At 44.0% G+C, this 22,853-nt stretch overlaps 1 protein-coding gene across 1 annotated transcript in view; it reads right to left on the reverse strand.

Moving 5' to 3' along the window:
• Positions 1-1,586: 1,586 nt before the first annotated feature.
• The window catches only part of UCHL3 (ubiquitin C-terminal hydrolase L3), a 65,336-nt gene continuing 44,069 nt past the window's right edge, over positions 1,587-22,853 (reverse strand). Inside the window, exons 6-8 of the mRNA XM_056109776.1 lie at positions 14,695-14,770; positions 3,104-3,162; positions 1,587-1,802 (exon numbers count right to left, since the gene is read on the reverse strand). Coding sequence (XP_055965751.1) covers positions 1,719-1,802; positions 3,104-3,162; positions 14,695-14,770 — 219 coding nt within the window. The 3' untranslated portion in view covers positions 1,587-1,718. The remainder of the gene's footprint in view (positions 1,803-3,103; positions 3,163-14,694; positions 14,771-22,853) is intronic.

Genomic DNA, 22,853 nt, shown 5'->3' on the forward strand with positions numbered 1-22,853 from the left:
AAACACAACTTAGCAAACATGATCCTGAGAAATGGGTGCAACCGAGGGTGTGTGACCACCTCTCACTACAATAATAATCAAAGGCAAGAAAACAATAAGGTTTAGCTTGAGGGACCACACTTGGCAGTGCTCCTCTGGGCTGACTCGTGGCCCTGTGCTTCAGGGATCACTCCAGGGGGTGGGGGTGGGGGGCACAATATGTGGTGCCAGGGGTTGAACTGGAGTTGACAGCATGCAAGACAAACACCTAGCCCTTGGCTCCTGTACTTTCTCTCTGGCCAGAGAAGAATATAACATTTTTCAAATGTAGAAATAGCATCTTGGCACTGGGGAGATAGCTCCAAGGGCCAGAGAGCAGGCTATGAAGGCAAGAGAGATCTGGTGTCCATCCCAGCATCACCTGGACCCCTCAGTATAAGTCATCCTCTGCTTAACCCTTTCTGTACCACCACACCTGCAATAAATCCACATGCTTTTTCCTACTTCCTTATGTCACTAATCTCCTGCATCTCTGACCTTAATGCTTGCTATTTTCCCCATTAACTTTCTAAGTTAAAGTCAACAAGAACTTTCTGGTCCTATATGGCAGTGAGGTTTTCTTACCTTAGGACCCTGCATTACTTATTCCCATCAATTGTCTATGACTGGCAACATGGATTTTCTTTTGGCAGGAGGGGGGTTGGATTTGGGCTGGAGTGATAGCACAGTGGGTAGGGTATTTGCCTTGTGTGCAGCCAGCCCGGATGAGCCGGGCTCAATTCCTTCACCCCTCCTGGAGAGTCCGGCAAGCTACCGAGAGTATCTTGCCCTCATGGTAAAGCCTGGCAAGCTCCCCGTGGTGTACTCGATATGCTAAACACAGTAAAAATTGTCACAATGGAGACGTTACTGGGCCCACTCGAGCAAATTGATGAATAACAGGAGGACAGTGACAGTGACAGGCGGTTGGATTTAGGCCACACCTGGTTATGCGAAGGGGTTACACCTGGTAGTGCTCAGGGGACCATATGGGATGCATGGGATTGAACCTGGGTCGGCCATGTGCAAGGCAAACGCCCTACCCACTATACCATCTCTTTATCCCCTAGGGCAACTTTTTGCTATTCAGATCTCAATTTCAAAATTGTCTGCCCTGATCACAAAATTAAAGCATTCACCCAGTTACTCCTAACACAAATCCTTCTTTAATTTTCTGCACAGCACCTATCAAAGCATCTATCACTGGTAGGTATCTGACTAATGTATTGGCTTATCTATCTTCTCTCAAAAGAATAAAGATAAGTTCTATGACTATGGAACTTGCTGAAAATCCAGCACCTAGAACAGTGTCCAGCTAATTCAGAGGAAGTGCTCAGCAAAATTTTACTAAATAAATGTGTTAATATAAATGATGCTTTTATGATACAATGTTCCAACCATCAGGTGAAAATTATGACTGTGTCCAGTATGTGATGTAGCTGAAACTTGAAGAGAATAACAAGTTAATGTGAGTCATCAAACAAGGTACACTCTTAAAAGAGAACTTTCTTCAAAACAACTTCGGTTTTAATTTGTAACCACATGTAACATAAAACACAGATCAAGTCAAAGTTTAATTCACATAAAGTTTAATCAATCAAGTTAATGAAAATATCAAAAATTCTGCATTAGTGCATGGCAGCAGATACTTAGTTTTTGTTGTAAATAATACAGCATTTGGTGTTTCCATTACTGACAAGCTATGCTGCAGAGAGAGCGATTGCATTGAATCTTAACTCATCAGGGTCACGTTCCATAAACTTCTTGCAAACTTCTATGGCATCCTATAGAAGGAAAAGGCAAAATTTTTCAGTTTATAAACTTTGTTTTACTTACAGTTTGTAACTATTGCATTATTTTCCTCATTTCACATAATACTTATTTTTCTAGATGAAAAATAAAGAACACAAGAGTGAAACACTGGTTGAATTTTTTTACCTAGTTTGAAAGGCTAAGGTAGTTGTTAATTATTCTCTCTTTAGGAAACTTTAATCTGAGAGTCACTTATTTAATTGCTTCTAAGCAACACATTTTTGTTCATAGTAAGCATTCTGGAGCGATAGCACAGCGGGTAGGGCGTTTGCCTTGCACGCAGCCAACATGGCCGACCCGATTTCGATTCCTCCGCCCCTCTTGGAGAGCCCAGCAAGCTACCGAGAGTATTTGATATGCCAGACACAGTAACAACAAAGTCTCCAATGGAGACGTTACTGGGCCCGCTCGAGCAAATCGATGATCAACGGGAGGGCCTTTACTTTACTTTACTTACTTTAGTAAGCATTCAAGGCCCAAATGAGAGTATCATGGACTTAATGAGATATGATGAAAACTTGGTTTAGTTTTTTCGGCCACACCCGGCAGTGATCAGGGCTCACTCCTGGCTATGTGCTCAGGGCTCACTCCTGGAGAGCTCAGGGGACCATATGGGATGCTGGAGATCGAATTCTGGTCACCTGAGTGCAAGGCAAAATCTCTACCTACAGTACTATCTCTCCAGCCCGAACTCGGTCAGTACTACTTTGGGGGTGGGGGGAGGTGGAGGAGGTGGACTCCCAAGCAGTGCTCAGAGGTTCTGGGGCCATGCCTGGTGATACTTGTCCAGCAAGGCTGGTGGTTTTAGTGCCAGAGCCCTAGGACACATTGCAGATCAAGCCCTGCAGTGCTGGTACCAGTTGGCACCCTGGCGGTGTCCCAGGGGAGAGGGGGTGATGGGTGTCACTCAGTGCTGGGAATCAAACTGGTCCCTATGTGATCTAGCTCTCTTCTCTCCTCTCCTTTCCTGTCTTCTCCTCTTCCCTCTTCCCTCCCTCCTTCTCTCTATCTCTGTCTCTTTCTCTCCGCCCCCCCTTAATACTATTTTTACTTTTTTAGATTTGTCACTTGTTTGCCCCCGGGAGCCCTGAAAACTTCTCAATTAGCTATAGATTTTTGACACTGACTCATTCTAAAAACTAAAGTTTTTTTTCCAAGTGAGTAATGACAAGGCTGCCGGTCAAAATACAAAGGCAACCCCATCCGCCTGTTTGTTAGGGTTTTCTTCATCTTTAACGGGACAGGGGCAGTGAAGGGCAGCCCACATGGTTACCTCCAGTAGCGTGTCATCACTAGTCTCGCCGTGGTTAATCGGAAACGGTTTCCGGCCATCTGTGGAAAACAGACAAAGAGCTCAATGCTTAGTTGTTCGTGTCGTATTTTCTCAATTTCCATTTTCATCTGTCCACAGAAAAAGAAAAGTTAAAAGACAGCAAAATAATATCTTTGTGCTGCTGTGGAGCTTATGGGCCATGGCTGGTCTTCTGAGGAACTCCTCTCGGTGCTAAGGTGCAACTTCTGGCAGTGCTTTGGGGATCATGTGGTGGTAGGGATTAAACCAAGTCTCCATATGAAGCCTACACGCAGTCCTCTGAGCTATCTTCTCAGCCCACAATAACATCTTTAATTGGGGCCATATACAGGAGTGCTCAGAGACTACTCCTGGCTCTGTGCTCAGGGATCATACCTGATAATGATGGGGATCATCTGCGATGTCAGGGATTGAGTCAGGGTGGGCTGCTTACAGGACAAGCACCTTAGCCCTGAAACCATCTCTCTGGCCCCTAAAAACTCTCTCTCTCTCTCTCTCTCTATATATATATATATATGTATCACAAAATCACACAAATCATCCTGTTATTCGTCAATTGCCTCGAGCAGGCCCCAGTAACGTCTCCTTCATCCTGGCCCTGAGGTTATATTCAAGGCTCTTTAGGAGAATGAGACCCATCATTGTTACTGGTATTTGGCATATTGGGTACGCCACGGGGAGTTTGCCAGACTCTGCCGTGTGATATATGTATATATATGTATATGTGTGCATATATGTGTGCATATATGTATGTATATGTGTGTATACACACATGTGTGTATATATGTATATGTGTGCACATATATATATATACATATATATATATATGGATACCCAGCTGAGCTCAGGGCTTACTCTTGGCTGTGCTCAGGGATCACTCCAGGAAGAGTTTACAGAACCGTATGGTACCAAGGATTAAAACTGGTAGGCTGCTGCCACAGAGGCAGGGGGGGATGGGGGGATGGGGGTGGGAGGGATATTATCCATGGTGGTGAAAAACGGGCACTGGTGGAGGGATGGGTATCTGATCATTGTATAATTGAAACCCAAGCACAAAAAAAATTGTAAATCTACAACTGTAAAAAAATAAATAAATAAATTAAAAAAAACTGAAAAAAAATAAAAATAAAAAAATTAAAAAAAACAAAAAAAAACTGGTAGGCTGTGTGAAAATCAAGTGTCTCACCCACTGTACTGTCTCCCCAGCCCCTAAAATAATATCTTAAATGTGCTACCTGTGAACAGTATTTAACAGTAAACATTATTAGTACCTTGCTTTGATATTTGAAAGCCTAAATATCTTCACAAACAGAATTAGAAATACATAGTGGCTTTAACCCCAGAAAAAGTACAGGCAAATTTAATAAGATCAAGTTTTTTTAAAGTTCAGACTTAGCTGGGAAGAGAGCTCACATGGCTTCTCCTTTCTTAACCACATTTTAAAATCAATATCATAGATATTTTATGATTTCTGAAATTTCTTCAATCACTCATGAGGTTCTGGTGAGCTAATAGTAATTTTTCCTTTATACATAGTGGCTGTTTAAAGTAATATATTAATTTCAAATAACATTATTACAGAAAAATTATAAAGTGATTTGAAAATGTCATTTTATAATAGTAACTGTTAAGAACAAAAATTATAACTTTTTATTTTTACTTGTTTATTTTTGGTTTTCGGGGGCACACCCAGAGGTGGTCAGTGATCACTAGTGGGTCTCAGGGAACCATACGGGGTGCTGGGGACCCATGAACCCAGGTCATGTGTATGCAAGCACAGGAGTGCCCTACCACTGTACTATCTCTCTGGCCCCAAGGCCAGATACTCTTAAATCTTATAAAGCTTAGAGAACAGAGGAGCCCCTAAAAGTAAAAATATATTAGTGGAATTTGGAAGTGTTAGACAGGTTTGAATAAGAAAATCCTCATTTACCAAGTCACTGTCACTGTCACTGTCCTCCCCTTGTTCACCGATTTGCTCGAGCGAGCCCAGTAACATCTCCACCATGAGACTTGTTGTTATTGTGTTTGGCATATGGAATACGGGGAGCTTGCCAGGCTTTGGCATGCAGGCGAGATACTCTCGGTAGCTTGCCGGGCTCTCCGAGAGGGGCGGAGGAATCAAACTCGGGTTAGCCATGTCAGCCATGTGCAAGGCAAACACCCTACCCGCTGTGCTATCGCTCCAGCCCCATTTACCAAGTAATTAAAAATATATATATATAGCTTAGGGCAGGAGTGTCAGCTCTGCAAGGGAGAGTCCCAGCTCTGATCCCTGGCACGGCGTGTTCCCCAGCACTGCGGGAGTAACTGCCATCCACCATCATGGGGGTACAGCTTAAAAGTCAGTAAGAAAAACAGTTATGAGAGAAAGAGAAGGAGTTCCAAAGTTAGATTATAAATAAAGAGTTCTGGAAAAAGATTCAAAGAAAAATTTGAAGAAACTCAATTTCTCAGATTGGAAGATAGGAGTTCCAGAATCAGAAGACCTACTGAAGAGTCAAATTTATTGACTAGGGGAGGAAAAATAAAAGACCCCAATAAAGATACATCATCATGTCAGACCACTTTGGATAAAAACAAAAGATTCCTTAAGCCTGCAAGATGTGCGCAAAGAGTCACATCAAAGAATGTGGAATCGATATAGCCAGAAGAGAAGGGCCACATGGAGGGTGGGACCCACAGCTCCCGGAGAAAAAGAAAAAAAACAGGTTCCAAAAAGAGCCGAGATCATCGGGAAGTCCCAGATGGGGTAGGTACGGCATCCCGCCTCCCCCAGATGGATCCCCGGTGACCAGAAGCCTCTACAAGCACAGCTCGAGTATGCGGGAACTAGGACATTTCCTCAAAACCGCATGGCCACTTACGCGGCCGCGCGACATCTCTCTATATACAAAGTGATCAATGGGAAGTAAACCACCCAGCGTTTCTCCCTGAAAATCAGAGTTAAGTTTGGAGCACGGCCACAGCCCCAGAAACACAAGGACTTAATGCAGAACCCAGCAGTTTGGAGCAGAAAAGTGAACGGACTATGCGTTAATCCAGGCCATCATGTCTGCCCGGAGGGGAAAGGGTGTTGCCCCATTCGCCCTCTCTTCTCTGGAAAGAAGGATGGTGGCCACATGGGAGCCTTGTGGACAGCAGGTATGAGCCGGGGGTGTGGGGGCAACTAAAACCTCATGGGAAGGGGGGCGTTCCGGTCCGTCCTTCACGCCCTACCAAGGTCACCAGTTGCCCCCCACGAGCGGCTCTCCAGCATGGCCACAGCCCCAGAAGCACAAGGACTTAATGCAGAACCCGGCAGCTTGGAGCAGAAAAGTGAAAGGACTATGCGTTAATCCAGGCCATCATGTCTGTCCGGAGAGGAAAGGGTGTTGCCCCATTCGCCCTCCTCCCTCTGGAAAGAAAGATGGCGGCCACACAGGAGCCTTGTGGACAACAGGTATGTGCCGGGGGTGTGGGGGCGACTAGAGCCTCATGGGAAGGGGGGCGTTCCGGTCCGTCCTTCACGCCCTACCGAGGTCACCAGGTGCCCCCCACAAGCGGCTCTCCAGCACGGCCATGGCCCCAGAAACACAAGGACTTAATGCAGAACCCAGCAGCTTGGAGCAGAAAAGTGAAAGGACTATGCGTTAATCCAGGCCATCATGTCTGCCCGGAGGGGAAAGGGTGTTGCCCCATTCACCCTCTGCCCTCTGGAAAGAAAGATGGCGGCCGCAAGTGGAGCCTTGTGGACAGCAGGTATGAGCCGGGGGTGTGGGGACGACTAAAACCTCATGGGAAGGGGGGCGTTCCGGTCCGTCCTTCATGCCATACCGAGGTCACCAGTTGCCCCCCACGAGCGGCTCTCCAGCACGGCCACAGCCCCAGAAGCACAAGGACTTAATGCAGAACCCGGCAGCTTGGAGCAGAAAAGTGAAAGGACTATGCGTTAATCCAGGCCATCATGTCTGCCCGGAGGGGAAAGGGTGTTGCTCCCTTCCGCCCTCCTCCCTCTGGAAAGAAAGATGGCGGCCACACAGGAGCCTTGTGGACAACAGGTATGTGCCGGGGGTGTGGGGGCGACTAGAGCCTCATGGGAAGGGGGGCGTTCTGGTCCGTCCTTCACGCCCTACCGAGGTCACCAGGTGCCCCCCACAAGCGGCTCTCCAGCACGGCCACGGCCCCAGAAACACAAGGACTTAATGCAGAACCCAGCAGCTTGGAGCAGAAAAGTGAAAGGACTATGCGTTAATCCAGGCCATCATGTCTGCCCGGAGGGGAAAGGGTGTTGCCCCATTCACCCTCTCTTCTCTGGAAAGAAGGATGGCGGCCGCATGGGAGCCTTGTGGACAGCAGGTATGAGCCGGGGGTGTGGGGGCGACTAAAACCCCATGGGAAGGGGGGCGTTCCAGTCCATCCTTCACGCCCTACCGAGGTCACCAGTTGCCCCCCCGCGAGCGGCTCTCCAGCACAGCCACGGCCCCAGAAGCACAAGGACTTAATGCAGAACCTGGCAGCTTGGAGCAGAAAAGTGAACAGACTATGCGTTAATCCAGGCCATCATGTCTGTATGGAGGGGAAAGGGTGTTGCCCCATTCGCCCTCTCCTCTCTGGAAAGAAAGATGGCGGCCGCAAGTGGAGCCTTGTGGACAGCAGGTATGAGCCGGGGGTGTGGGGACGACTAAAACCTCATGGGAAGGGGGGCGTTCCGGTCCGTCCTTCATGCCATACCGAGGTCACCAGTTGCCCCCCACGAGCGGCTCTCCAGCACGGCCACAGCCCCAGAAGCACAAGGACTTAATGCAGAACCCGGCAGCTTGGAGCAGAAAAGTGAAAGGACTATGCGTTAATCCAGGCCATCATGTCTGCCCGGAGGGGAAAGGGTGTTGCTCCCTTCCGCCCTCCTCCCTCTGGAAAGAAAGATGGCGGCCACACAGGAGCCTTGTGGACAACAGGTATGTGCCGGGGGTGTGGGGGCGACTAGAGCCTCATGGGAAGGGGGGCGTTCTGGTCCGTCCTTCACGCCCTACCGAGGTCACCAGGTGCCCCCCACAAGCGGCTCTCCAGCACGGCCACGGCCCCAGAAACACAAGGACTTAATGCAGAACCCAGCAGCTTGGAGCAGAAAAGTGAAAGGACTATGCGTTAATCCAGGCCATCATGTCTGCCCGGAGGGGAAAGGGTGTTGCCCCATTCACCCTCTCTTCTCTGGAAAGAAGGATGGCGGCCGCATGGGAGCCTTGTGGACAGCAGGTATGAGCCGGGGGTGTGGGGGCGACTAAAACCCCATGGGAAGGGGGGCGTTCCAGTCCATCCTTCACGCCCTACCGAGGTCACCAGTTGCCCCCCCGCGAGCGGCTCTCCAGCACAGCCACGGCCCCAGAAGCACAAGGACTTAATGCAGAACCTGGCAGCTTGGAGCAGAAAAGTGAACAGACTATGCGTTAATCCAGGCCATCATGTCTGTATGGAGGGGAAAGGGTGTTGCCCCATTCGCCCTCTCCTCTCTGGAAAGAAAGATGGCGGCCGCAAGTGGAGCCTTGTGGACAGCAGGTATGAGCCGGGGGTGTGGGGACGACTAAAACCTCATGGGAAGGGGGGCGTTCCGGTCCGTCCTTCACGCCCTACCGAGGCCACCAGTTGCCCCCCACTAGCGGCTCTCCAGCACGGCCACAACTCCAGAGCACAGAAACCAATTTCTTAACTATTTGACTTTCAGTAGAAATACTTCCAGGGTCAATAAGTAAATAGCAGAAATCCAAAACCAACATTTAATTCTTGAACCCAGCTGTAGAAAGCAAATCACTTCACAATGCTTTTTCAGCATGTCTGATTTGGGGGGGTGGGGGTAAACTCTAAATAATAGTGTTGAATCTTTTATTGAAACAATGAATCTAATCAAAGCAGATAGAGTGTTAACTAGAATTCATCTGCCTCACAGGGACTGGGAGGGGTGGGGGGTGGGGTCTTATTGGGGTTCTTCATGGTAAAAAAATAAGTAGTGGTAAAGGGAAATGTGTTTGATATTTGCATGACTGAGACCTAAACCTGAAAGCTTTGTAACCTTTCCCACAGTGATTCAATAAAAAAATAAATTTATATAAAAAAAAAAGAATGTGGAATCATCACTTGAGCTTCTTTTGGTTTTGGACGCTCTGCTTTGGAGGTTGGGGGAGGGGGGAGAGTCACACCCAGTGGTGAAAGGGAGTGGGTAGGCGTCTCCCAGCTCTATGCTGGCCTTAGGAGAGCCACTTAGTGCTGGGGGTAAAACAGGGGCTGGTCTCATGCAAGGTGGGAGCTGTACTAGCCTTGTACTAGCCCTGCCTTGAGACTCCTTATGGCAAATCACAACTCAGTGGTAGAGCAGTTGCCTTGTCTTTAAGGCTCTGGTTCCATTCCTGGCCCCAAAAAAAAAAAAAAAAACACAGAAAAACAACAACAACAAAAATCAGTCAATATAACAAAGAGATATGCTAAAATAGGATAGAGCAATACTATTTTGAAATAAAATGATTTTCCAGCCTAGAATTTTAGAAACAATCAGGTGATTCAAATTCAAGATCAATTCGTTTCAAAAAAATAAAAACAAAAACGCAAAACCAAAAACCCATCTTTCTCTGATGTCCCTTTTTAAACACCCACCAAAGGAGCTGCTACTCAGAGCTAATCAACAAAGAGCAAGGAAGCTGTGCAACTGAGGAGTATGAACAGAATACAGTCCACAAGGATCCCCAGATGTTGATGAAGGGACGGCCCAACCGAGCGCCATATGCAAGGCTGAAAGCCTGCTCCGTTTGTAAGTTGAGAAGCAAGGTGCACTAACCAAAAAGACAAAACTCTGGTTAAAAAAAAAAATCATGCCAGAATGCCATAGTCCCAATGTGCTAAGAGAATTAGACCAATGGGGAAAGCCTGGGACTTACTTGCTGATAAATACGTTTTAAAATATAAGGTAAACAACAGCAACAAACCCTGCAACTCCAAACCAAAAAGCAAAACAGCAATTATTCACTGAAGAAATAAAAAAAGCTAAAAGAAAAGTGCATCAATCATGATCTGCTAAAAACAACTTCCCCAGGCCCTAGGGACTATAAACAACAATGACCCTGAGGGAACAGGAACTTTTTTTTTTTAGATTTAGAAGGCGTAAGAAAAGAAAAATGACAAAGAAATGCTCAGCTTTCATCTTCACTGAGAGAAGTGAAGAGAGAGTGCCCCCTCTGGCCAGGATGGAATGGGGAATGCAGAGAGCACAGGCAGCAATCATAGGGAGCACGCAGTTCAGGTGGAAAGACACTCTGGGAGACCCAGAGGGGAGAAAGCAGAGCCAGGCTTTGGGGAGCGGTTGCTGTGGGTCTGAATCAGACCAGGATCAAGGAGCCAGGGCAGGGCAGGGAACAGCGTGTCTGGAACAGAGTTTGAGGCCGGGGTGGCCAAGCTCCTTTATACACTAGAGCAATGTCAGGAAACACACAAAGGCTAATTGGGAGTCAGATTTCTGTACAGAAAAGGGTGTCAGAGACATGGGGTACACTAGGATGAACTGTATTTTTTTCTGTTTCTATGTCAAAGCTGGTGGTGCTCAGGGCTTTCCCCTGCTTCTGTGCTCAGAGCTCACTCCTGACCATATAGGGTTCTGGGGATTGAACCTGGGCAGGCTGGGTGCAAAGCAAGCACCTTAGCTGCTGGCCTACCTCCCAGGGCCCAAACTGTAGAGCACTATTAGAATCAGGAGCATTGGCATAAATGAAAACTTTTAAATCAGAGAAAATTGTGTGTGCATACCTACATCCAAAGGTGTGAGTTTAAGAATGCCCATAGCAAACACAAGTGTTTCCCAGCTCCATCCTAGGAGCAAGACTATCTTGGTAGCAATGAACAAATAGCACCCAAATCTTAATTCAAATCCTGTGTTTTACTAAAATAAACCCTGGCTCCTTGGGAAATGGCTAAAAACAGTACTGGGATAGAAAAAAGAAAAAAACGAGCCTGGAACACCTTGTTCCACTTAAAATGAGAACGTCAGAATCTCAGGGACATGTCAAAGGGACAGAAGGGCCAGCTGGAGGGGCCCCTCCAACTGTCTGGCCTGGGAAAGTCTGATAATAAAATAAGGGAAATATCAGACTGCACTCTTCTGAGTAAAATCTGAATCCAAACTTGACAATGAATGACTAAGAGAAAAAGGAAAGCTTCTAATGTAGAAGAAAGATCTTTGCATTGAAACTGCCATTTATCAATAATACTGTGAATAAATACATTTAAAAATTGTCAGTGGGTGCTAAATCTGATAAAGGGTTAATGGGAAACTTTGTATTTACTTAGTCTAACACCATTACCATGTTAAGTGTAACATAGTATTGAACATGCCGATTAATAAATTTTATCATGGGAAATCAAGCAGCAACCATCTAAACCAAGGAGCGCAACTCAGCAGTAAGGAACAGAAGACAACATAAGCCTTCAGAGAACACAGAAGCACTTGTCTGCTATGTCAAAAAATAATAAATGATAAGAACACACCAAGTCCAAAGCAGCTTTGCTTGGTGCTTTTGAGGCCTCCCCAGGGGTGCCGGGGTCACCGGAGTCATGTCCAGCAGTGCCTGGGGGACCATGAAGGACCAGGGATCCAAACTAGGGTCCTGCTGATGCCAGACACGTGCTCCAGCTGTCGGAACCATCTCCCTGTCCCTGTCCTGTCCCCTCAGAAACACGAGAAACAGGAAGAGATTGGAACCATTCTAGATTAAGAGGCAGAGAAACATGACAAGTAAATGCAATACACAGTTCCAGACAAAATCTTCCACCTAGGGAACTTTAGTGTGAACATGAACAATTTCCAATAGGGGATGCTGATTTTATGGTAATACTGGATTAAATGTTAATTTCCTAAATTGAACAGTCATACTGTCTTAATGCAGAAAAACATTCGCTGCTTTAAGGAAAAAGAGTCTCTTGGTGGGGGGAGGGCACATCCAGCAGTGTTCAGGGGCTACTCCTGGCTCTGTGCTCATTGATCACTCCTGGTGGTAATCCATGGACATGTATGATGCCAAGAATCAAGCCAGGATTGGCTACATGCAAAGCGGGCATCTTAATCTCTGTGCTTGCTCTAGCTCAACACGATAAAGTTGTGGAGCAAAATGAGCCCCCATGTGTGCCACTGATTTTCCAGTGGCTCAGAATTTGCTTAATCTAGAAAACCTGAGTGGTTTGTGGTAGAGTTCCATGGTACACAATTTCTGTAATTAACGGAAATTTTTTAAATTACTCAAAAATAAAAAGGATTTCAATGTTCCAGAGTACTCTTATTACTCTGGGTAAACAATAATTCATTAGTTAACAAATTTTTTATCTGATTGTTCAATCAGTTCTGCATTCACTTCCAAACCTTATTGCTCTAATTTAATCAGAGTAATTGTAACACACACACACACACCCTACCCCTACCCTCCTCTGCAAATGCCAGGAATGTGCAGAACTCAGTTTCTTTCCCTTTTACCCATTACCTTTACCATATAGTAAAGAATGAACATTTTTTTTTGCTTTGGGGTCACACCTGGCGATGCACAGGGGTTACTCCTGGCTCTGCACTCGGGAGTTACCCCTACCGGTGCTCAGAGGACTATATGGGATGCTGGGAATTGAACCTGGGTCGACTGCGTACAAGGCAAACACCCTACCCACTGTGCTATCTCTCCAGCCTCAAGAATGAACATATTAAAGGCAACCACTATCCTTAGATACAGCAGCAAAACCCTCTAAAGGTCAACTTACACTTTACTTACTATTATGCCGCCTGATACTTTAAAAAATAAGATGATTTTGGGGGCTGGGGATGAGGCTCCACAACAGAACTCAAGCTTCACATGTCCTGGGTTTTATCCCCAGCACAGCCCCCAAAAGGGTCCTTTTACATTTTTATTAATTTCTTAAACACTCCATGCCAATCTCAGGATCACCATTTTCTATTCACTGACTCAATATTCCTCTCAGCTCAACACTTCGTACAGATTGGGGATTGGCACTAGGATGATGGCCAACTGCCCTTGCAATCAATCAGGAAGTGCCCATTTTCATTTGTTTCGTACTAATTCTTGTTCTCTGGGACATTGTAAAGATTATAGCTATCCCTTTTCTGTATTGTTTTGGGACCACACCCTGCGGTGCTTAGGGCTCACTCTTGGCACTGCATTCAGGAATCACTCCTGTGCATGGGGAGGTGGGGGGGTTAGGGGACCATATGGGGTGCCAGAATTGGCCACGCACAAGGCCTCCCCACTAGACTCTCTCTGGGTCCCAAGGCTATTTTTTAGATCTTTGAAATTCTGTGAATGCGTTTGAAGAAAGTTCTCCCCAAAAGGGTTCCAGTCAGACTGTTTCCATCAGCCATATTGATGGTTCTGGCTGAAGAACACGACAACCCAAACAAGACCTCAGTTGTGCCTTTCCTGATGTCCTTCCTTCAGACCAATTTTGAAATCCTTTTGTGTGGATGCTGGCATGCTATCAAGAGAATCATTATTCACGGGCCTTATTCTTGCTCTGTCTTTTCTTCTACTGTCTTTGAGCCTCTGAGCTTAGAGAACTCATCAACCAGTTGAGTTTTTGTAGTCAACTCTTCCCTTCCCAGAGAAGTGATCAGAGGTTTTGTCGAACTATAATTATCTTTTAAGTCAATGCCTCCCAAAGTGGATAATGCCACTGCCCTTAACTCCCTCTTGGAGGAAGCACAGGAACAATCCCAAGTGGCGGCAGTAGCCTTGGAGCAACCAAGGGTCGCTTCTGTGTGTCTGCATATAGAAGGCAGACTTCCAGGGCTGTGCTGAATGATGGTTTTCCTGAAAAGGTGGCAGCAGAACAAATACGTTTGGAAATCTCTGTTTTGAATGTCATGATCTTGGGGCCAGAGTGATAGTACAGAGAGTAGGGCTCTCGCCTTGCATGCTGCCTACCCGGGTTGAGGTCTCCTCATCCCACAGAGTCCTAAAGAGCACTGCCAGGAGTAATTCCTGAGTGCAGAGCCAGGAGTAACCCCTGGGCACTGCTGGGTGCAACCCCCAAAGCAGAATAAAACAAAAACAAAACCTAAAAACAAAACCAAAAACTAGATTTAAGGGCTGGTGAGGTAGTTCAACAAGTTGTTTTGTGTGTAAGGAGGACCAGGTTTAATCCCCAGCCCCAAAGCACAGCCAGGAGCAAGTGATGAGCACAGTGTTGGGAACAGCCCACAAGTATCACTGGGTATATACCCAAACCACCCCAAACAAACAAACAAAGTAGGTTTAATCAAACAGATTAGGTTCAGATGATGGTCATTTATTAACGATTGCGGATACTTTATATTCAACATAATGAATTTTACTGCTTTTATGTAAACATTTTTTAATTATAAAGAGTGCTAACATCAAAATATTTTGGCGTTTTTTAGCAGAAAATCTTAACTATGAACTTTTATTATGGCAGTAATAGTATATAGGGCAATTCACTAAGTAAAGACAATAAATGCCAAAGTTCCACACTCCCACTGTCCATATTTCTCCCCAGAAAAAAAATTAAATAGTTCTTACCTAATTCATAGAGATGCCCATCTACATGAACTAATGCAATAAAATGAAGATCTACTTTTTCATCTATACTGGGTGCCTGGAATAGGAGGGAAAAATAGATATATATTAGTAGTCAAACAAATTAAGCCAGTATACATAAACTCATATAAATAACAGCATAGGAAACAAGAGAACTTTTGCCAGGTATAATTCAGGGTTCATCTTTGACAGTGAAGAGTGAACAGGTCTACATTTCTGTGTCGCAAGAGCCCAGCTTATAGGGGAAACATTAAAATCTTGGAAATACGTGGTGCCTAGCAGAAGCACAATGCAAACTTGCTGGATTCAACGAAAACACGCAATTCTTAGTCTAATGACAGAAGTTCAAACTGAAAGACCTTAAATCTAGTCATAGCAAATGCAGAGCTAACAAAATTCAAGCTCTAAAGAGATCAAGAAACTGGATAGCGAGGGCTGAAGAGATAGTGACATCACAAGCACCAAACACTCCCCTGAACGCCAGTGGGTGGGACCCAACCCAGCAAGGATGAGTTGGCCCTGTCACCATAGCGACCGAGCAGCACCGCATCCACAGGCCCTCTCACTGGGCTGCCAGAGAACTACTTGCAGTGGCCCCTGGGCCTCCAGAGGACTACTTTGGAGGCCGCCAGCCAAACCAATTAAAAGGAAGTTATTGAAGATTTAATTCAGTTTTAAAACTATGCAATGCAGAAAGTCTTAGGATACAGTGCCATCATCTCAAAATTCACAAAGTAAAAAAAAAAAAAAATGGTGCATGAAAATAGTCCAAAACTTAAAAGTGAAAGAAAAAGGGTACTCAAAACAAATTAAAAAAAATAGAATTTATTTGTTCTTTTCTTGCTTTCTTGGTGAACTCTCTGAAACGGTTCTATATGGAAAAACTTACACTCGGATTCTATTCAACTCACCAAATTCATTCTGTATGAGCAATATTTTTGAGAAAAAGAAAAAACTCAAAGAAGGGCCCGGGAGACAGCTCCCAGGGCTGGAGCACATCCTTCGCACGCAGAGGCCCAGGGCTGATCTCTGAGTACCTCCAGGAAGAGCCCCCAAACACCGATGGGTACTGCTCCCTTTCAAAAGACAAACCCAGAACCTCTAAAAGATCCAATTATATCCCAGTCCTAATCTCCCTTAACTCTACATTATTGCAACTTTCAAATATAAATATATATATGTATATACATTTTTTTCACCTTAAATGGTAGAATTTTAAGTTGCTGTACTGTGAAGTCTTCAGATGCAGATTTGGAAAGGTACAGCATGAAACACAGCTGTCCTGGGTTTACTGAATGCTCCCGAACACTGAAAGCAAGGCTTTCTCATCTGAATTCTGATTTCTTCTGGAGATTAGCTCCCTCAAGTTATGAAAGGAGAACTTGGATGCAGCCTTAGGAGGCACAAGTGCTCTTCCTAATTTCAGGTGAGAATTTCAGAACTCTTAGTTGGCCGGAGTGCAACTTACTTGGCCTTCCCATCGCTCCAGTTCTAACTCCACTTTCCACCTCTTGACCACAACCTCAGTGTGTGAGGGCCCCCGCCCAGGGCCGGTCGACCGCTCCATATTTGGGTGGTTCTCTTTTGAGTTACCCCTAATGCCAAGGCTAAAATATGTATCCCAGCATTTTCAGAAAAAAAATATAATCCCTCCAAAGATGTGTACTTGGCTCCCTCTACTCAGGAAAAGTCTGTTCTTACACAGTCACCTTTCTTTTTTCCAGTCACCACCACGACCCCATATAAATTTATATTACTTAAAAAAAAAGCCTAATCCCTCTTAAATTATAATACTCCTTTAAATAATTAACAATATGAAAACAAGTTCCCTTACTTTCCTGGTAAAAGAGCCCAACAAAATTAGGGATTTCTCAACCCAACCCAACACTCCCCCCCATTTGCCAATGAACAGAAGAGAATGCTGCTTTTCAGGGCTATCCCAACTGCTTAAACATTATTCTACTCAGTCTTTCATTCCAAGAAATAGTCAACAAATAACTAAACAGAAAACAGAAAGCCCTGTACACTGAATTTTACAACAAAAATACCAAAGTCATTTATCCATCTAGAAAAGGGTTTTACTTTACTCATTTTAATCTTCAACAAGATCATTAGTTCTTTAGAATTTATTAATCTAGGGGGTGGAGCAATAGTACAGTGGGTAGGGTGCTTGCTTTGCACACGGCCAATCTGGTTCAATCCCTGGAACCTCATACAGTTCCCGAAGCCCTGCCAGGAGTGAGCCCTGAGTACCGCCATGTATGACCCAGCCACTCCTCCATTGAAAATTAAAAATAAATGAAATTCATTAATAGATAATGATTTAAAAAATTATTTCAATACCATCACTTCTTTAAGAAGACATCTCAGGCAGGGGACCTGTCCCGAGCACAGGTGTATACCTGGCAGCCACTGGCTCCAGAGCCTGAGCAGGCCGGCATCCCTGGATCCTAACAGTGATCCATCAGGTGGCCCAGGCCCCCAACGCACTGTCTGGGAAATCTCCCTGCCCAAATGCATATCAGTGCTTCCAATCTACCCATCGTCAGTAAACACAACTCTTCTAAAGGTAAAAGCCATACAGCAGGAGTCACCGGTTAAAGTTAGTGTGGATACCCAGGCCCAAGAGCAATGTGTTTTTTACATTTTAAGGTCCAGATGAAAGCATCAGTCTACGTCATAAAATACTGAGTGCCATAGAAATCTTTCAGAGTGACATGTTAGTACAAATCTAGAAAAGCACTAAATCTGGCAACTGAAAGTTGTCAGTCCCTCTTATAGAAAGAAAACGCATTGACAGGTGGCCAGAGAGACGGGTCAGTAGGCGAGACTAGAGGTTGAGCTCTACATGGAGGAGACCTGGGTTCAAATCCCAGCACTGCATGGTCCCCCAAGCACTGAGTTGGGCGAATCCCTGAGCACTGCTGAGTGTGGTCCCAAAATAAAAAAAATCAAAACAACCTAATACAAATTTCTAAAGAGGAACTAAGACCTTCACAATATTAAACAGGCAAATCAAACTAAAATATCTAAGCCTTCCACAAAACCTCAGTACTCACTTAGGCCTCTTCTTTTGGGCAAATTTAAACAGTATGAAAGCCTGAAACATGCAATTATCCAATTGAAAAAAAATCATTCCATTAGAAGTCCTTTTAAAAATGACCCCAAGCCACTGGTGGAGGGATGGGTATTTGATCATTGTATAATTGAAACCCAAGCACAAAAATTTGTAAGTCTGCAACTGTACCTCATGATGTCTCACTAATAAAAATTTAAATAAATAAATAAAAAATAAAAATGACCCCAAGGGTTGCAGTAATACCACAGCAGGTAAGGCACTCGCCATGAATACAGCCAATGTAGATTCGATCCCCAGCACCACATATGGCCCCCTGAGCACGTCTAGTAGAGATCCCTGAGTACAGAACCAGGAGTAAGCTCTAAGCACCACTATGTGGCAAAAAACAAACAAACAAAAAAAAACAAACAAAAAAAAACACCATATAAGAGACAAAAACCAGAAACTATAGGCTTAATCTGCAGGGCTCAGAACTTATGCCTGGCTCAGGGGGTCTTACATGATATTGCACATCGAATCTGTATCAGGTGCATGCAAGGCAACCACCTTAATCCCTATACTAGCTCTCTGGCACCCCACCTGTTTATAAAATATATATAACTAGATATATGTTTTTTATAAAGTTCCCTGATGTCAAATACGACTATTACCTCAAAGAATATGAAAGTGATAACTTCTTAGGTAGAAATGAAATGCAGAACTTAAATTTCACATCATCAAAATATGGTTTAAATTTATGTATAATTGTGTAAGAATATGCGCCAGGTACTAGTCTAAATGCTTTATCTGTATGGATCACTTACTATGAATACCCAATGAGGTAGGTACTATGATTATATCCTACTTATTTACTCTCAAGAACACAGAGGCACAGCAGCTGTTAGAATCTCATTTCAAACATGGGTGGCATAGTTCTAGAATTCGTTAATACTAACCATTATACTATGAAAATACTCATGAAGCTATAAAGCAACGAAATAAATATGGAGTAAACAAAGATAAAGGCATAAAAACATAAAAGAGAAGTTCAACTTTTTATAACATGTTCATTTATATTTAGAATGTTTAGGTACAAAAACAACCTTATTCTTTAGGATTCAATTTATTGTATACAGATCACAATTTACAAAATTAGATTCGCATCACCTAATTCACCCTGTGTTTCCTACTGGGCCAAACAGTATTATGTACGGCACAATGGGGATGCAAAAAGTATCAAACATGCAAGAGGCAAAAACGACAAATGCATGTTATGACCCAATGAAGATAATGAGCTGGAGAGACGGCAGTTGTGGATACTCAGCACAAATGAAAGATTATTTGGATGACCAGCCTGACCTCTGGGGGAAACAGATATTTAAAGGGAGGGAAAATGCCAGGATTCCAGTTCATCACTTGAGAATAGCTCTAAGATAGTGAACTGGGGGTAAGAAAGAATGTCTGACACTAACTTTGGAAATTTTTTTTTAAAGCATTAAACATATATATGCCCTCGGATTTCCACTGGCTTCAAATGTCAAGATTAATAAAAAGTGTCAAATTTCTTACAAATGCACAGGATGCAACCAATTTCTCAGATAAAGCATTTCTCTGTAGCTGCTACCAAACCACAGTCCTTGCCATTAACAGTCTGATAGAGGTTTTCAACAGCTGGTCCAAAAAATTTTCCTACCAGTCGGCAAAAAAGCTATTCCTACTTGATTCATGGCATGCTTAAATATAATAAGGTTCACTGTGTATCAGATGTAAAAAACCAATACACAAATATCATTACAAAAATCACTTCTAATTTCTGCCTTAGTGTTTTGTGAAATGGTTCTCCTATTTTCACCAATCCACCGGTGTAAAACAGTTGAAATCCACTAGTCTAAAATATCAGTAGGGTTGGGGATGTGTCTCAGTGTTAGAACATAAACCTTGCATACCCTGAGTTCAACCACTGGCACCAAAGGGGGAAAGAAAAACATTTAAAAAAGAAAGCAGAGCTATATCGCGTAATTCTGCAATTATTAGAATTCCATCAATGGCAGCATTTAAAAACAATTACCAAGATTACATGAACAAATGTACTTTTAGTAGTTTTCTAGTATTATCAACTTAAAAAAAAAAGGTGGTCATAAACATTTGTGGGAAGCCTACACCAATTCATGAAAAGAAAATCTTCACCCTCTACTTAGAAAAGACCTTTAGAAACTGAATAGGCAGGGAAGATGGGATCAAGATTAAACCAAGTACCAGAGGCCCTCAGGGAATAACTTAGATGCAAACACCCTACACCATGAAGCATTAGATTAAGGACAGAGTAAGGAGAGTGACCCTGAGCATGACAAGAGACTAGCGTCATGTTCAGAAACATGGGAAAAATAAAGTAACAGATGTCAAAGAACTCAGAAGCGACACTGCATTTTGTTGACCTGTGTCAACTAAATGAAATGGGAAAGATGAAGGCGGGAAGAGAATACCCTTTAATAGCAACCGACAGGAACGTAAAACATCATTATGAATGCCGACCAGTACTCATCCAAAGGCAGGCACCTTTGTGTTGGTAGGACATGGAGTGAAAAGATGGATGTTCACCGGGGAGCACTGGTGGGGAGAGTCGAGTTAAGACGGCAGAGCATAGAGGTATGCTTGCAATCTTGCACAGGGAGGGTTAAAAAACGAATGGCTGAGTGAACAGAGAGAGAGGAGGGGGAAAAAAAAGCACTTGGAAGACTTGAAGAATTTTAAAGGAAACAAAATGAAATGCCCTCGCCACTGGAAGAAGAGATGGAAGATTGACTACACTTACAACAGAATGGAGACCCAAAGATGGTAGGCGTAAGAAGGGTCGCCAGCGACGAAGACGGAGAGATGGACTGGTTGCCTTTGCAGGGCCTACATGGTTACGTTTGACCCAGGGCAGGGATGCATGGTGACACAATGATGAGGCCTTCGTTCTGCAGTGGCTAGAATGAGGCTGTGATGAGGATGGCGAGGAGGACTACATAATTAAAAAAGAGAACATTTTACTTAGACCACGTTACTGGGCGAGCGCTTATTCTTAAAAGCAACGTATGGTCATACTTGTACTGATATGGTCTAGTACTTTTTCATCAGCCATAATCCAGGAAAAAAAAAAACTGTCCACGAATACTGGTTAAGGGTGGGTAAGTGGAAATACATAACCGAGGTATCAGGTTATGGGCAGTAGCTTCTGTAAGTGCACATCTGAATTATTAACATAGCCTCTTTTGCATAGCACAGACTCGTGGGATAACTGTTTAAAAGCCACTAAAACAGAATTATTGTATCACATTGATTTTTTTCTTTTCAAAGGGAATGCACGCACACGAAAACATGTAACACATATGAAACAAAGAATAACATGTAGAAGAAAGGGGAATGGTGATAAGTACTAGTAAGTACATTGGCGGCACTGTTTTCTTTTCAAGAAAAAAAAATCACCTAGAAGTCCCTGAAAAAAAAAAATACCCCTGTAAAGTGAACATAGTGCCCACCAACCACACCCCAGGCTATCACTGCTGTTCTTGGTGGGGGGGGGAAGGGGAGGGGAGTCAATAACTGCTGTGGAGTAGCAGTTCTGTAGTTTTGGAAAAACTGCCTTGGTCCTAAAGAAAACCAAACACCTCTCAATACAAAGAAGAGTGAATTAAACACTTCTGAAGCTGGTGACCTGTTTAAAACACAAACCTTTTAGGCTGAGAAGTTAGATGGACACTATCATGGCCTTTTTGCCACCTTTTTGTAACCAGCAGTCGTCAAAATATGTATCACTTGATTTGTTGTAGACACTCCTTTGGTCACTGCACATGACGCAATTCGTTGAGTTTCCCAGTCACACACTGACAGCACTCTTAATCATTTCCATTTTACCAAAGAAGAATCAAAGAACATGAAAGTTAAGAAACATAGCCAATGCCACACTGCCAGGAAGTGGCAGGCTGGGAATAAAACACACAACGTCTGATGCTTGAAACCAATGACCTAAATCACTGGTGGACAATGTCAATGAGTGACCAAGAGAAAGGACATTAACACTAACTTACTAGAGTCTACTGAGGAGAAGTCATCTAAAAATTCGTTATTTTGCGAGTCATCCTTTCAAACATTCTTATGCCACCAAAGGCAAATCTGATCCAAGTGTTTTCCACAAAATGTTCAAACCCTAAATTATAATTTTTGAACTGTGGCCTCCAGTAAATAACACGTGAAGTAACAAATAACACATGAAATAAAATTTAAAGCACTATTACAAAATTTTAATTATTTAGAACAATAAGCAGCAGCAGCGTAAGAGTAGTGATTGCTTAGTAAAGCAGATTTCACAAAGCATGACCTATTCTCTTTAAGAAAATGAAGGACTTGGGCCAGAACAATTTCTAAGGCAATTTCAACCCTTAAAAATTTTTATTCTACTTAGTACTTTGAATCTACAGAAATAACACAGCACCTAAAGCTACCACTGTGGCGGAAGTTAAAAATCCATTTGTGAACTTATAAGCTGCTCACAGTAATCAATCAGCCAGAATATGTAAGTGAATTCAACAATTGGCTCCACGTGGAAATAAAGCTGAATTGAATAAAGTATCTGACTGGGATCTGGCAGACAGAGTCTAATAAAAAATTTGTAAAATTCAATCTGCTTAGTTATTTAGTGTTTTAGTCTGGGGGGCACACCCAGCATTGTTCAGGGCTTACTCCTGGCTCGGTGCTCAGGGATCACTCCTGGCAGGCTCAGGAGACCATATGGGGTGCCGAGGATTGAACCGTGGTTGGACACACGCAAGGCAAGTGCCCTACCCACTGAACTATCTTTCCAGTCCCTGATTACATTTGTTGTCGGAGGTCCTCAGCAGTGCCTGGGTGCTACTCCTGGCTCTATGCTTGGGGGTCCCTCCTCGTGATACTCGGGAATCTGCAGAGCTGAGGATCAAACACGGACCTGTCACTTGCAAACACAAGCACAGCCCTTTGAATTTCCTCTCCAGCCCATAATCCTGATTACATTTAAGGAAAGGAATGAAAGAATGGGGGAAGGGGAGAAGAAAAATAGATGAAG

The sequence above is a fragment of the Sorex fumeus genome, unplaced genomic scaffold, assembly GCF_029834395.1.
Source record: "Sorex fumeus unplaced genomic scaffold, SorFum_2.1 ptg000008l, whole genome shotgun sequence".
Lineage (NCBI taxonomy): Eukaryota > Metazoa > Chordata > Mammalia > Eulipotyphla > Soricidae > Sorex > Sorex fumeus.